The sequence below is a fragment of the Drosophila miranda genome (genome assembly GCF_003369915.1).
Source record: "Drosophila miranda strain MSH22 chromosome Y unlocalized genomic scaffold, D.miranda_PacBio2.1 Contig_Y2_pilon, whole genome shotgun sequence".
Classification (NCBI taxonomy): domain Eukaryota; kingdom Metazoa; phylum Arthropoda; class Insecta; order Diptera; family Drosophilidae; genus Drosophila; species Drosophila miranda.
This window is the reverse complement of record NW_022881614.1, coordinates 12337797-12354212: the sequence shown is the minus strand read 5'-3', so window position 1 is coordinate 12354212 and position 16416 is coordinate 12337797. Positions and strand designations below refer to the sequence as shown.

Genomic DNA, 16416 nt, shown 5'->3' with positions numbered 1-16416 from the left:
AAAGCCCTACTAGTATTAGTTTAAGTACTAACGCAACAACTTGAAGCAGAACCACACACTAAAGCCTATGACTACAAGAATACTAAATATTATGTACGTAGATGCCTGCCCTCAGACCAATTACCACCCCAAGATCCGTCCACCTGTAAATTCCGAACATCGAATGTCTCCTCACAATGTTGTCCCGATGATTATTGCAATACGCGTGCGAATTACACTGGGCCGATACCAGGTGAGAGTTGCACAGCCACCACACACCCACCAGTCCACCGAATTACCAAACACCCAAACATCAGCCCTCCACAGCAACCACCAACAGCCCATGCCCATGTCCATGCCCATGCAGTCTTGAATTCTCCATCAAAGCAGTCCAACCCACCCACGCTATCTTCCATTGCACCACATCATTGCGTTCTTTTGTTTCCATATCAAACGAGGGGGAACGTTGTGAGTTGCTGCGGAGACCGCAACTCTACAGTTATACCCGATACTAAGTCAGTATGGCTCTCCTCCGGCAGACGCCGCTAATATTAAACGACACGACAAAGAGTGCGTGCGAGAGAGACAGAAAATCAGTCTGAGCGTGACGTCGGGCGCTGCGTAGCCACTGCAAATTGATTTGTTCCTATTGGCTATAAAAATGATCTGATCTGATCCAGATTCAGCAATCTGATAGATATGGTCATTATCTATGATTCTGCGTTTTTAGTTTTCTCGAATGTGCAATATTGTGGATGCAACAGATTTTCGACCTTTGTGTGGGCGGAAGGGGGTGGGGCGAAATTTTGAGATACACGTTTTATAGTAAGATCTAACAGGAGTGCGGATACCAAATTTGGTTACTCTAGCCTTAATAGTCTCTGAGATTTTTGAATATGCCCAGATTTTCGTCCTTTGCGGGGGCGGAAGGGGGGGTGTGGCGAAATTTTGAAACAAACTCGTCTCAGTCCGATATATTAGGAGTGTGGATACCAAATTTGGTTGCTCTAGCTTTTGTAGTCTCTGAGATCTTGGCGCTAATGTTTTACTCTAAGCAAAGCCGCCTATGCTACGTGTGTGTTAGAGAGAGACAGGGCGAGAAAAAATGAAATTGTTTTCTTGATGCTGGCTATAATAATAATACGATAAAATAGCGGACCCACGGCTCAGCCGGCTGCCCGCAGGGGCGGACACGCCTGTTGCAACGATCGGGACTTCTGCAACCGGCAGCTGCGGCCCATCATCACCGCCCGACTCCTACTCTCCCTCTCTCTCTCTCTCTCTCACTGTCTCTCTTTCTGTCTGACTCGCACGCCGCTCAAGAGTTCCATCGTTCGATCTTTCGTTCGTTCTTTGGACTGTATTTTCTTGCCTCGAATGCTCGTTGAGTTCAAGTTCCTGAAATGATCATAACCCGAAATGCAGAGCACTACTAATATACAAAAAAGCCCACTATAAAAAAAGCAACTAGAGAAACAGGAGCCGATGGGAGAACAGCCTGCGATTAGAGTTTCATACATATATTGTTTTTGCTTATAATTATAATGTTTTTATTGCTACTAACCAGACTGAAATTTCCATTAGCAACAAGCGACGTAATACAGAAGCAGCAGTAGCAGCAAAGCAACAAAAAAAGAAGCTGCGCGCTACGTCATCATCGGCAAAAACAAAACAGAAAACAGAAAACAACAACAACGACAACGAAAACGACAACAAATTGCCAAGCAATACTAATTTGTTTTAATTGTTATATTTTCTCTCTCTCTCTCTTCTCTTTATCCGTTCTCTCTGTTGTCGAATGTGTTTGCCCCTCGCTCGCCTCTCGTTTTCGCTCCTTCCATGATAACTGTACCTGTAACTGTGTACCTGTACCTCTGCCTGTGCCTGTACCCGTACTCCACGGCACTCGACTGGCACACTTTAGTTGCCTCGAATTGAAATACGAACTGCACCGGGAGCCGCTGGAGTGCCTCACCAGCCGCATCAAATATGATTCGTTTAGGATAAAATGTTGTAGGGAAGACTTCTGCAATAAGAATGAGATTATGAAGAGGATATTTGAAACAGGTACAGCCACAACAACATCACAACAAATACAATACAATTTCTTTCTTTAGTTTTTGCACAGCCACCGCACACACTCTCTCTCTCTCTGTCTCTCTCTCCCTTGCTCTTGCTCTCGCTCTGTTATTTACTCCTTGCCTAATTATGCACTGCAACAAATAGAAAAGCAACAGCAACACACTAGCAACCAAAAACAAATATCCAATATGTAATCCAATCCAATAATCCGAAAAATTAATTATTTTAGATTTGGTCTAGTATAATTATGATTATGATTTTGGTTTTGTTATAATTTTCTTTAGTTTAGGGTTTGCACAGAAATTTGGTTTATTAATATTTTCCATTTCCATTTGCACCTTGTTTGCTTTCCGGGCCTTCTGGTCCCATATTGTTTTTACCACCTCCCTCTCTCTCCCCCTCCCCCTCCATCTTTCTATCTTTGTCTAAACACACACACAATATACATACAATACGTATACGGAATCGAGCTTACACCTTATCTTAATAAATTACACTTAACTTTTTCATGCAAATTCGAATGTTTGTAGTTTGTAGATATTTCACTTTCTAGCTATAATAGGGGATTCTTATTTGTTTGCTATTTCCAGGGAAGGGATTTTATAAGGTTCTGTATTAAATACACTGGTTAGCGGGCGTTTCGAGTAGAGCTAGATGGATGGAACTTTTTTTTAGAACTTTATCTTTACTGTTTAGAGCTTGTTGTACTCTAGAATCTATTGGAGTTGATTTGCTTATGGTCCTAGTTCTTGAATTTCGTATATTCTTCTGCACAATCAATTGAGAATCGATTTGATAGCAGGTCTTCCACCAAATGTTTATTAAATGATTTTGCTGAATATTCAAAGAATCGTAATCAGTTCTCAGAGTGTGTATTTTGTACACTGTTTGGCCACAGTGGAGGTTCTTTTTATGGAGCTGATTGGGTAGACCCCGGTTATGTGATTTTCGATTGGTCCCCCGCTGTTTGGTTATAGATTAAAGACCCCTTCCCTTAGTTTTTTCTCCTTTCTTTTCTTGGCGTTTTAAGAACAAATCGATATTGCTTTTTGCCAGTGGACCCTCCAAACAGTGCACACACAGCCCCCTGCCTGACGCTGCAGCTGCCTACACCTAACCCGAACCCCTCTCCTGCCCTTGGCGTATATAACAATAACCCCCTCCCTTCCGTCGTTAGATGCACACAACGATGCTCTGCAATTAAACAAAACAAACAAAAACAGGTGCTACAAAAATTTAGTTAGTATGTAAGTGGTAACAAAACGCAACAAAAACTACAACAAAAGCTGCTTCGCAACTGCACAAAGCAACATCTACAGCCGCAACAAGAAAAACTTACTATTCTAATCTATAACTATCCAAAGCTAACCCCTAAAAGCCCTACTAGTATTAGTTTAAGTACTAACGCAACAACTTGAAGCAGAACCACACACTAAAGCCTATGACTACAAGAATACTAAATATTATGTACGTAGATGCCTGCCCTCAGACCAATTACCACCCCAAGATCCGTCCACCTGTAAATTTCGAACATCGAATGTCTCCTCACAATGTTGTCCCGATGATTATTGCAATACGCGTGCGAATTACACTGGGCCGATACCAGGTGAGAGTTGCACAGCCACCACACACCCACCAGTCCACCGAATTACCAAACACCCAAACATCAGCCCCCCACAGCAACCACCAACAGCCCATGCCCATGTCCATGCCCATGCAGTCTTGAATTCTCCATCAAAGCAGTCCAACCCACCCACGCTATCTTCCATTGCACCACATCATTGCGTTCTTTTGTTTCCATATCAAACGAGGGGGAACGTTGTGAGTTGCTGCGGAGACCGCAACTCTACAGTTATACCCGATACTAAGTCAGTATGGCTCTCCTCCGGCAGACGCCGCTAATATTAAACGACACGACAAAGAGTGCGTGCGAGAGAGACAGAAAATAAGTCTGAGCGTGACGTCGGGCGCTGCGTAGCCACTGCAAATTGATTTGTTCCTATTGGCTATAAAAATGATCTGATCTGATCCAGATTCAGCAATCTGATAGATATGGTCATTATCTATGATTCTGCGTTTTTAGTTTTCTCGAATGTGCAATATTGTGGAGGCAACAGATTTTCGACCTTTGTGTGGGCGGAAGGGGGTGGGGCGAAATTTTGAGATACACGTTTTATAGTAAGATCTAACAGGAGTGCGGATACCAAATTTGGTTACTCTAGCCTTAATAGTCTCTGAGATTTTTGAATATGCCCAGATTTTCGTCCTTTGCGGGGGCGGAAGGGGGGGTGTGGCGAAATTTTGAAACAAACTCGTCTCGGTCCGATATATTAGGAGAGTGGATACCAAATTTGGTTGCTCTAGCTTTTGCAGTCTCTGAGATCTAGGCGCTAATGTTTTACTATTAACAAAGCCGCCTATGCTACGTGTGTGTTAGAGAGAGACAGGGCGAGAAAAAATGAAATTGTTTTCTTGATGCTGACTATAATAATAATACGATAAAATAGCGGACCCACGGCTCAGCCGGCTTCCCGCAGGGGCGGACACGCCTGTTGCAACGATCGGGACTTCTGCAACCGGCAGCTGCGGCCCGTCATCAAGTACTATGCGGTGGCCACGCCCACATGGGAGGATGCTGACAACGATGCCGTGCGGCAGCAGCCATCGGCCACCTTCGAAGGTGCGTGCGCGTGTGCACGTGATTCTCTCCCGCCCAACTCCCTCTCCCCCCGCCCGACTCCTACTCTCCCTCTCTCTCTCACTGTCTCTCTTTCTGTCTGACTCGCACGCCGCTCAAGAGTTCCATCGTTCGATCTTTCGTTCGTTCTTTGGACTGTATTTTCTTGCCTCGAATGCTCGTTGAGTTCAAGTTCCTGAAATGATCATAACCCGAAATGCAGAGCACTACTAATATCCAAAAATGCCCGCTATAAAAAAAGCAACTAGAGAAACAGAAGCCGATGGGAGAACAGCCTGCGATTAGAGTTTCATACATACATATATTGTTTTTGCTTATAAAATATAATGTTTTTATTGCTACTAACCAGACTGAAATTTCCATTAGCAACAAGCGACGTAATACAGAAGCAGCAGTAGCAGGAAAGCAACAAAAAAAGAAGCTGCGCGCTACATCATCATCGGCAAAAACAAAACAAAAAACAGAAAACAACAACAACGACAACGAAAACGACAACAAATTGCCAAGCAATACTAATTTGTTTTAATTGTTATATTTTCTCTCTCTCTCTCTTCTCTTTATCCGTTCTCTCTGTTGTCGAATGTGTTTGCCCCTCGCTCGCCTCTCGTTTTCGCTCCTTCCATGATAACTTTACCTGTAACTGTGTACCTGTACCTCTGCCTGTGCCTGTACCCGTACTCCACGGCACTCGACTGGCACACTTTAGTTGCCTCGAATTGAAATACGAACTGCACCGGGAGCCGCTGGAGTGCCTCACCAGCCGCATCAAATATGATTCGTTTAGGATAAAATGTTGTAGGGAAGACTTCTGCAATAAGTATGAGATTATGAAGAGGATATTTGAAACAGGTACAGCCACAACAACATCACAACAAATACAATACAATTTCTTTCTTTAGTTTTTGCACAGCCACCGCACACACTCTCTCTCTCTCTGTCTCTCTCTCCCTTGCTCTTGCTCTCGCTCTCGCTCTGTTATTTACTCCTTGCCTAATTATGCACTGCAACAAATAGAAAAGCAACAGCAACACACTAGCAACCAAAAACAAATATCCAATATGTAATCCAATCCAATAATCCGAAAAATTAATTATTTTAGATTTGGTCTAGTATAATTATGATTATGATTTTGGTTTTGTTATAATTTCCTTTAGTTTAGGGTTTGCACAGAAATTTGGTTTATTAATATATTCCATTTCCATTTGCACCTTGTTTGCTTTCCGGGCCTTCTGGTCCCATATTGTTTTTACCACCTCCCTCTCTCTCCCTCTCCCCCTCTCTCTCCCCCTCCCCCTCCATCTTTCTATCTTTGTCTAAACACACACACAATATACATACAATACGTATACGGAATCGAGCTTACACCTTATCTTAATAAATTACACTTAACTTTTGCATGCAAATTCGAATCTTGTTTGTAGTTTGTAGATATTTCACTTTCCAGCTATTATAGGGGATTCTTATTTGTTTGCTATTTCCAGGGAAGGGATTTTATAAGGTTCTGTATTAAATACACTGGTTAGCGGGCGTTTCGAGTAGAGCTCCGCTTGCCCATGGAAGTTTAAGTTTCGGCTGGTTCTAGATGGATGGAACTTTTTTTTAGAACTTTATCTTTACTGTTTAGAGCTTGTTGTACTCTAGAATCTATTGGAGTTGATTTGCTTATGGTCCTAGTTCTTGAATTTCGTATATTCTTCTGCACAATCAATTGAGAATCGATTTGATAGCAGGTCTTCCACCAAATGTTTATTAAATGATTTTGCTGAATATTCAAAGAATCGTAATCAGTTCTCAGAGTGTGTATTTTGTACACTGTTTGGCCACAGTGGAGGTTCTTTTTATGGAGCTGATTGGGTAGACCCCGGTTATGTGATTTTCGATTGGTCCCCCGCTGTTTGGTTATAGATTAAAGACCCCTTCCCTTAGTTTTTTCTCCTTTCTTTTCTTGGCGTTTTAAGAACAAATCGATATTGCTTTTTGCCAGTGGACCCTCCAAACAGTGCACACACAGCCCCCTGCCTGACGCTGCCGCTGAGTATCCCTACACCTAACCCGAACCCCTCTCCTGCCCTTGGCGTATATAACAATAACCCCCTCCCTTCCGTCGTTAGATGCACACAACGATGCTCTGCAATTAAACAAAACAAACAAAAACAGGTGCTACAAAAATTTAGTTAGTATGTAAGTGGTAACAAAACGCAACAAAAACTACAACAAAAGCTGCTTCGCAACTTCACAAAGCAACATCTACAGCCGCAACAAGAAAAACTTACTATTCTAATCTATAACTATCCAAAGCTAACCCCTAAAAGCCATACTAGTATTAGTTTAAGTACTAACGCAACAACTTGAAGCAGAACCACACACTAAAGCCTATGACTACAAGAATACTAAATATTATGTACGTAGATGCCTGCCCTCAGACCAATTACCACCCCAAGATCCGTCCACCTGTAAATTCCGAACATCGAATGTCTCCTCACAATGTTGTCCCGATGATTATTGCAATACGCGTGCGAATTACACTGGGCCGATACCAGGTGAGAGTTGCACAGCCACCACACACCCACCAGTCCACCGAATTACCAAACACCCAAACATCAGCCCCCCACAGCAACCACCAACAGCCCATGCCCATGTCCATGCCCATGCAGTCTTGAATTCTCCATCAAAGCAGTCCAACCCACCCACGCTATCTTCCATTGCAGCACATCATTGCGTTCTTTTGTTTCCATATCAAACGAGGGGGAACGTTGTGAGTTGCTGCGGAGACCGCAACTCTACAGTTATACCCGATACTAAGTCAGTATGGCTCTCCTCCGGCAGACGCCGCTAATATTAAACGACACGACAAAGAGTGCGTGCGAGAGAGACAGAAAATCAGTCTGAGCGTGACGTCGGGCGCTGCGTAGCCACTGCAAATTGATTTGTTCCTATTGGCTATGAAAATGATTTGATCTGAACCAGATTCAGCAATCTGATAGATATGGTCATTATCTATGATTCTGCGTTTTTAGTTTTCTCGAATGTGCAATATTGTGGATGCAACAGATTTTCGTCCTTTGTGTGGGCGGAAGGGGGTGGGGCGAAATTTTGAGATACACGTTTTATAGTAAGATCTAACAGGAGTGCGGATACCAAATTTGGTTACTCTAGCCTGAATAGTCTCTGAGATTTTTGAATATCCCCAGATTTTCGTCCTTTGCGGGGGCGGAAGGGGGGGTGTGGCGAAATTTTGAAACAAACTCGTCTCGGTCCGATATATTAGGAGTGTGGATACCAAATTTGGTTGCTCTAGCTTTTGTAGTCTCTGAGATCTAGGCGGTAATGTTTTACTCTAAGCAAAGCCGCCTATGCTACGTGTGTGTTAGAGAGAGACAGGGCGAGAAAAAATGAAATTGTTTTCTTGATGCTGACTATAATAATAATACGATAAAATTCAGATTCCGCAGTCTTAAAGATATGGTCATTCTCTACAATTCTACGTTTTTCGTTTTCTCATATCTTTAAAACTGTGGATGCCACAGATTTTCGTCCTTTGTGGGGGCGGAAGTGGGCGGGGCGAAGTTTTGAAATATTTTTGTAGCAGTGACATATCACAGAAGTCTGGATCCAAAACATCGTTGCTCTAGCTCTTATAGTCTTTGAGCACTAGGCGCTGAAGGGGACGGACAGACGGACAGACGGACGGACGGACAATCGACTCGGCTATTGATGCTGATCAAGAATATATATACTTTATGGGGTCGGAAACGATTCCTTCTGGGCGTTACACACATCCACTTTTACCACAAATCTAATATACCCCAATACTCATTTTGAGTATCGGGTATAAAAAAAAAGTAACGCACGTATACATAAGAAACCCTCTAGTACCAGGCAACTAGTTCCGCACTGGTGCCGCACTAGCTACCATTCTCACCTCCCTGGTTCCAGATCGATTACCCGCAATGTATTTCAGCGGAGAATTTAACACATGCATTTCCTAGGGCGGAACCACCCCTGGTTCCCGCTCGATTACCCTTCGATTACCCGTAGCTAGTTGCTCACTAGTTACCAGTAGAAAGCCAGCAACTAGTTCCCCACTCGACTACCCTTCGATTACCTGTAGCTAGCTCTGACCTAGTTACCAGTAACTAGTTCCGAACTGACTATTGGTAGTAGTCAATCTGTCAGTCTGGAATAATACAAAAATAAAAACACAATGTCTTTCATTATAACGAATAATTTTTAATTATATGATGCTTAGCCTACTCCTGGTTTTTGGCTAGACACTTCTTCTTAAACACCATTTTCTTCATCCTTTGCATTGCCTTCCGCACAGTGTTTTCGGGGGGCTCATCGCCAGGCGGAATACATTCTGTAATTAATATTTGTTTTAATTTATATGAAAAATTTTTAAATCTCTAGAAGTGTAAATGGTATTTTACCTAGCAAAGCTGCAAAAAATTCTTTGTGGGTCCTAAGGGCCTTCTTCCCTTGGACCCCATCGACGTTATAGGCTAGAACAATTTCCTCACTCAAAATAAAGTTTAAGCCGCTCAAAACGCCAGCTGGCAGGAGAATCGATTTCATTGCTGTTATCTGTTATCTTTCCTGCACAACGCTAACTTTGCAATGTTAGCTTCCCTTTCACTCTTACGGAGTCTACGCAAATGCGTTTTGCTCATCATTTTATTTGAAATATATAATATATATTTTCACGTACCTGTTTATATTAATTTGATTTATTTATTAATTCTTTTCCACTTTTTTAATAAATGTTTACACAAAAGACTCTTCCAGCGATTAGATGTTGTACAGAAGTGAACAAAATCAACGCATAAAGCAAACGAGGAAAAAAAATGCATTTTGTTTGTGTAAATTCTTGTCTCTTTCATTCCACGAGCGCAACTACAGTAAAATATCACGATTAACTTACCATTTCGGTGCTTATTGCATGTCGTGGCTCGGTAAAAACTAGCTGAGTGGCCACTGTAACTCCACGGAATTGCGGTTATTTGCCGCCTTCAAAAACAAACCGAAGGCGGCTTCGTTTTTCGGTTCTTTTTCGACTGGTCCGCGTTCGCTTCCCGCGTAACTAGTTGCAGAACTAGTACATTGTAGTCGACGAAGACCTGGTCCGCGTTCGCTTCCCGCGTAACTAGTTGCAGAACTAGTACATTGTAGTCGACGAAGACCTGGTCCGCGTTCGCTTCCCGCGTAACTAGTTGCGTAGCTAGTTTCGCGGTAAACAGCGCAGAACTAGTTCGAGAGGGGTCAATTGACCCCTTTGGTTCTACAAGCTGAAGCTTCCAGGAACACACACACACACACACCTACATATTTATCTATATGTATGTATGTATTTACGTGTAAATATGTATGGAGGCAGTTGTGGTTAAAATAATGGGAGTTTATTCAAAAATATGTACATTAAAAGAGAGAACAAATAAATGCTACAGCACTCCTATTTTTGTGACTACAACTATACGCTCACTCACGCATTTGTATACCTGACTAACACGTACGCACACGCACACACACGCTCCACGAGCCCAATGCTGCTTGTATCCCAGCCAGCCCAGTTGTTGTCCTGTTTTGTGGCCTCGGCTACTCCACCACCCCGTCATCATTTTCATCAACAGCGACCTCTCAACTGTCAGACTGTGTCTGCGCGATGTTTTTCTGCGTTTTGTTGCTGTCTGCTGACCTTTTGAATCACCATCGTGCATATTGACTTATTAAAAACGCATTCAACAAAAAGTGAAGCCGTTAGCCGAAGCTTTTCATACCCTTGCGGAACCATCGATCCTATAAGAAACATAATTACATACACGTACGTACATATGTATTTATGTATATTTGCGGTAATAGTAGCATAGTGTTTCAATCTTGTGGAATTAACAATTTTTTTCAATCGTTGAGCCTCTCTTGGGTGCTTTGCCAAAACGCATTAAAAAAGGAAGCAAGCAAAAGCAGACTGCAACAAGAACAAACATCTCTCAAGGGCTGTACTCCAACAGCAGCAGCGAGTACAGGAGAAGAAGAATTTAAGGAAGTCGTCGCAGTTGCGAGCTTTATCTACCCGTCTCTTTCTCGTCCACCCACCCACTGTCTGTGCCTGTGTCGATGTTCATATGTGTGTGTGTGTGTGAGTGTGTCGACTGTCTGTCTAGGTGTTCTCTTTTCGCAGTTTGCTCATTCATTCATTCATGTGCATTGCAGCTCCGACAAAGCTGCAGTTGCAGTCGGCGTCGTCGTTGCCGTCGCCGTCGCAGTCGAAGTCAAAGCTCGCTCATTTAATTCATTAATGACCGCATTTTTGTCTCGTCTGCAGTTTTTTGTCTGTCTTTATATTTATACCCTTAAATAAGTTGTTCCTTAGTTGTGACTTTTGTAATTATACAAATCTTAATTAATGTAAAAAAATGATAAATCCAACAAAATTGGCTCAACACAAATGTATTAATATTAGTTTTCTTAATATTTTAATGTACATACATATGTATATAGTACCATCTTGATCAACGAATATGTACTTCCATTGCGTTATTTTTCTCGTTCATCATATCGTTCCGTTCTTCGTTGTTTATTTTTATCATTTACATCGCACTTTTGTGAATGTTCGGTGGGGCTTGTGTGCTCGTTTTTGTCTGTAGAGTACACATCTCGATTTGGGTTCAGCTTCGGGTTCGGCTTTAGACTGATTCTCTTTTGTATTCATTTCTGTGGAAAGCCGGAAAATACGAAGCGTTATCTTCGCTATTTTACTTGTGTAATTTTTGTGTGTTGGAGTAGACATTAAAACTGCGCCGAAAAGAGTACGGTGTTTGTACATAACTCGTGAAATTCATGTGCAGGTATTTATGTATGTATGTATATCGTATGACTAATATTAGTTCTACTACTAATCACTAACAAAGTTACGCTAATCAATGCCCGCACTTCGACTTGCCGCTTGGTTTCTTTCGTTCTGTTTCGTTTCGTTTTGCACCCCGTTTTACTGTTACGTTTATCATGCACATCTAACGGTCAATGGCTTTTTGCATGCCCTCCCTTTAATCTGCATTCTATTCGTATCCGTATTTAATTTTTCATTGATTTCATACACCTATCGCTATGTACGTTCGTCTGATTCCCCTAACACTCAACTGCATTTGATTCCGATTAGACTTTATGCCGGAACGCACTCTCAACAGCTGGGAACTGGTCGGGATCATTGTGTGTGCGACCCTCATCATTTGTGTGACGGGAACGACCTTCTGGTACTGCTGCCAGCGACGCAAGCGCTTGGCCAGCGGCAGACCCTTCGCCAAGGAAGACTCCGTCTACGATCCCATACTGAATGGCAAGACCACCATACACGACATCATTGAGATGACCACATCTGGTTCCGGTTCGGGTGAGTTCCAATAGTATAGCACTCTACGCTCTATCGCGCTGCATACTAATTTCTTGAATCTTGAACCTTCCATCAGCTGGTCTGCCGCTTTTGGTACAACGCTCCATCGCACGCCAGGTGCAGCTCTGTCACGTGATTGGCAAGGGACGCTTCGGAGAGGTCTGGCGTGGGCGTTGGCGCGGTGAGAATGTGGCCGTAAAGATCTTTTCCAGTCGCGAGGAGTGCTCTTGGTTCCGCGAGGCCGAAATCTATCAGACGGTAATGCTCCGACACGAGAACATTCTGGGCTTCATTGCAGCGGACAACAAGGGTGAGCCTTCGAGCAAGAGTCATGGGAAATGATAATCCTCCTTCCACATTTCCCCTCGCAGACAACGGCACTTGGACCCAGCTATGGCTAGTCACGGACTACCATGAGAACGGATCGCTATTCGACTATCTGACTACGCACACGGTGGACACCAACACAATGCTGAACATGTCGCTGAGTATCGCCACTGGCTTGGCGCATCTGCACATGGACATTGTGGGCACCCGCGGCAAGCCCGCCATCGCCCATCGCGATCTCAAGTCCAAGAACATACTGGTCAAATCGAATCTAAGCTGCGCCATCGGTGACCTGGGACTTGCGGTGCGCCATGTGGAGAAGGACGATTCGGTGGATATACCATCTACACATCGGGTTGGAACTAAGCGCTACATGGCCCCGGAGGTGCTGGACGAGAGCATGAATGCCCAGCACTTTGACTCGTACAAGCGGGCGGACGTGTATGCCTTTGGCCTGATCCTCTGGGAGATTGCACGGCGCTGCAACATGGGTATGATCTACGATGAGTACCAGTTGCCGTACTATGATGCCGTGCAGCCGGATCCCAGCATTGAGGAGATGAAGAAGGTGACCATTTCGCTTTAACATATCTAAATTAAAAATTAATCGAATATATTTACCCCTATGCAGGTCGTTTGCATTGAGAAGAGTCGCCCCAATATACCGAATCGTTGGCACGCCTCCGATGTGCTCCACAACATGGCCAAGGTCATGAAGGAGTGCTGGTATCCGAATCCTGTGGCGCGTCTCACTGCACTGCGAATCAAGAAGACCCTCGCAAGTATCAGTGTGGAGGACAAGGTAAAGAAATGATTGTGGCTTTAGTTCCAGTAGCTTCAGTGCCCGCCCAGTGGAAAGAGAGTGTCTGTACATACGAGTGCGTGTGTGTGTGTGTGTGTGTATGTGTGTGTGTACGTGTGTCTACTCCATGCAGCAGTAACCTGTAACCTGTAACCTGGCCCCGCGTGACCTTAAATGTCGTGACAGCGCCTGCGAAGCAGATCCAGCAACCCGTTAAGAGAACAGAAATACAAAGAAAGCTGTAAATATTAAGTGCTAATTGATCCTGCGGGATTTCATTGCTTTGCTTTGCTTTGTTTTTTGCCGTTTTGAGTTTTCCCACCCACCATCCCCGACCGACCCGACAATTGTACATAGCTTTCGTTGACATTTCCGCTGAGATTTACTTATATTGGGGCTGCGTGAGCAAAGCGGCGCTCCAGAGGAAACTGCCGCACTGCCATTAGTGCCACCAATTAGGGCCTAGATATACATACATACCCACTATACCCACAAAAGATACCAACATCGTAAATATATTTTTTATAAACCTTGTTTCAAAAACGAGACGATACAACAAACGAACGAAAAAATACAGTAAAAGACTTTGCCAAGACTGAACAGCAGTGGAAATCAGTGAGAGATACATAATTGCGTATATTATCAAAGTAAATTGAATACAGAAAATACAGTAGATCCGAACTGCATGCACTTTTCGACTTCACATTATGAAATATATATGGAATCGACAAAGATAACAGGAACAGCGATGGGGGGGCGGGAATCAACCAATTTAGGCGTAGACCAACAGAATTGTTGACCAAACGCAGGAAATCTTCAAGTAAAAGTAAAATTTAAACATACAAATCGTAAAGGTGCGCCACCTGCTCACGCTAAGCCTGCCGCGCCCCAAAGCTATTGCTTTGCTGTGTGCGCCTCCCAAGCTAAATGTATCACACAAACATATGCATATATCGCTTGGTGTATCCAAAATCCTGGATCAGAGCTTCAATGGTTTGCTTCTTCATTCACGCCTCATGGTCATTAGTTTTGTTACATCACCTCTACATCCCAGTTGCATCAGATCCATTAACGTAGCCGTTTAACTATAATCTATTTGATTTCTTTTTCTGTTATAACCAAAGCTTGTTTTCCTATTTTTTTGTAGTCATAAAAAGAGAAAGCAAAGTAAACGAAACTAATTGAACATTACAAAAGTATATAGTCATACGTATTTGTATATTAAATGTGAACTATTTTTGCTTCAATTGCAAATTGTAAGGAACTCGATGTTTCATGGAATCACCTAAGCCCATAGTCTAAGTCTGTAAACAGAGTTTTGCGTGTTCTAGAATATGTTTAACATAGCCGAGCGTTTTATTTCCCCCATAATGCCATAAAGCTGAAAGAGTCCATAACCAAATCTCTACGAGAATGCAATAGTAGTTTCTATATACGAAATGATTCCTGAAACCCCCGCATACAATCCACACAGACACCAACACAAGCTGAGAGATTAACGTAATCATTAATTTAAACATTAAATAATTTCGATGTAAGCTATGTACCACTAAGCATTTGTACGGATCTTGCATGCAAGATTGTAACTAGAATTATGATTCTATTTTAGAAACTACTCGTATATATTAAACTTTTGTTACATTTTTGGCCTGCTAAATTTTATTTCCTACATATATTAATTTCCTGTACGAACCATCCAGTCCGGTCTAAACAAAACCACATATTTCTAGCCTTTATACAAAACACGTGCATACATTATAAAATACGATGCATACATATATTTAGTTTTTAAAACTCTAATTCCTGTAATTGTAAAATCTGTAAATAGTCCGTGGAGTCTGTGCGTGCGAGTCAAACACATAAAACGAGAAACAATTTAATGGATCGTGTTAAATGCTAAATGTTTAACTGTGTTCTAGGCTAAGTTTAGGCCGAGAGTTTTTTTCAAGAGACAAATCCATAAGATAAACAACCTCCGATGGGTGTTCTTCCTACCGTTCCACCCCAACCTTTGATCCAAACCAAAAACAATTTCCATTGAAAACGAAAAGAAACCTACACAAAAAACTTGAACCATGCGCAAAAATGTGAAACGAAAAGGAGAAATAAAACTAACAAAAAAATCCTATTTTTCTTGCAAACAAACATTAATTTTTGGTAAAAACGGAGAACCTTGACGTTATACGACTTTATATTAGGCTCAAGTAATCGAAAATTGTCTCGGCCATAAGTGAATGAGCGGAAGCGTTTGTAATGTGTATTTATCGTAATTGAACTGGATCGTGAGAGATATAGAAAGAGAGAAGAGAGGAGGATGGATTTACTTGGGTGTAATGTTAAAAACAAAAGCGTTGAAAGTGTAAACAGAGTCTAACTTTTAGCTTTAAGCTGCGTTTTTACTGGCACTTTAAATAAAATACAAAAATAAAACAATCTGAAAATATTTGTAAAAGAACGCCAAACGTTTTTCACTCATTCGCAATTTTTCCCCAAAGTACTTTTACTTAATTAATTGTATTATTATTATTTGTGTTTTGCCATGTGCGCTCCCCAGTATGGTCTTTGGGCCCCTCGGTTTCTGTGAGTGATTTGCATATGAAAACATCTGAACGAAAAGGAGAGAATTTCGTGGAGGGCTGCCTGCATTATTCATACTTTGCCACTCGGGTGGAAACATTTTATTTAAATTTCAGCCTGGATTGTCGCTCTGAAGCGATCCCATGGAACCAGAATTAATGGTCGCTCCGCGTTGAGTCGAGTCGGGTCGATGAATGAAACAACCCCCGAACTCCAATAGCTAGTAAGCTTCCAAGTCAAGGGTATACCATAGTCTTAACTATTGGCAGGAGCCCTGTTTATAAGAATAAGAATAAGACATGCTTCATTTGACAGAATAAATGGACAATTTGTTCATAAATATTATTTAAAACAATTCCAATTCCATACGTATTCCACGTACATATGTATGTTTCTTACCTGTGGATATTAATTTGGTCTTCAGTTTAGTTCTGGAATCGTTAAATAACATGCCAGAATTGGAAACAGAATTATCACGTCTATGCTTATGGACTTTGCGTTATTAATTAAGTGTTCTATTTACATTTAGACTTGAAACGATTTAATAATTAATTGCTGGTTAAATAA

At 42.2% G+C, this 16416-nt stretch overlaps 1 protein-coding gene across 5 annotated transcripts; it reads left to right on the top strand.

Annotated features, from left to right (window-relative positions):
- The first annotated feature begins 1112 nt into the window (after window positions 1–1112).
- LOC117192389 (TGF-beta receptor type-1-like) lies at window positions 1113–15705 on the top strand. Of its 5 annotated transcripts, XM_033397062.1 has the most exons (6): window positions 4573–5608; window positions 11913–12143; window positions 12220–12453; window positions 12515–13038; window positions 13102–13272; window positions 14420–15705. In XM_033397062.1, the coding sequence occupies exons 1-6, from the start codon at window positions 5587–5589 to the stop codon at window positions 14423–14425; spliced, it is 1188 nt and encodes a 395-aa protein (XP_033252953.1). In that variant the 5' UTR covers window positions 4573–5586; the 3' UTR covers window positions 14426–15705. The 5 variants fall into 5 exon arrangements, with proteins under 5 accessions (XP_033252952.1, XP_033252955.1, XP_033252953.1 ...); XM_033397061.1 differs by lacking the exon at window positions 4573–5608 and adding an exon at window positions 1113–2046 and having other exon boundaries at window positions 13102–15705; XM_033397064.1 differs by having other exon boundaries at window positions 4565–4741; window positions 13102–15705.
- Window positions 15706–16416: the final 711 nt, after the last annotated feature.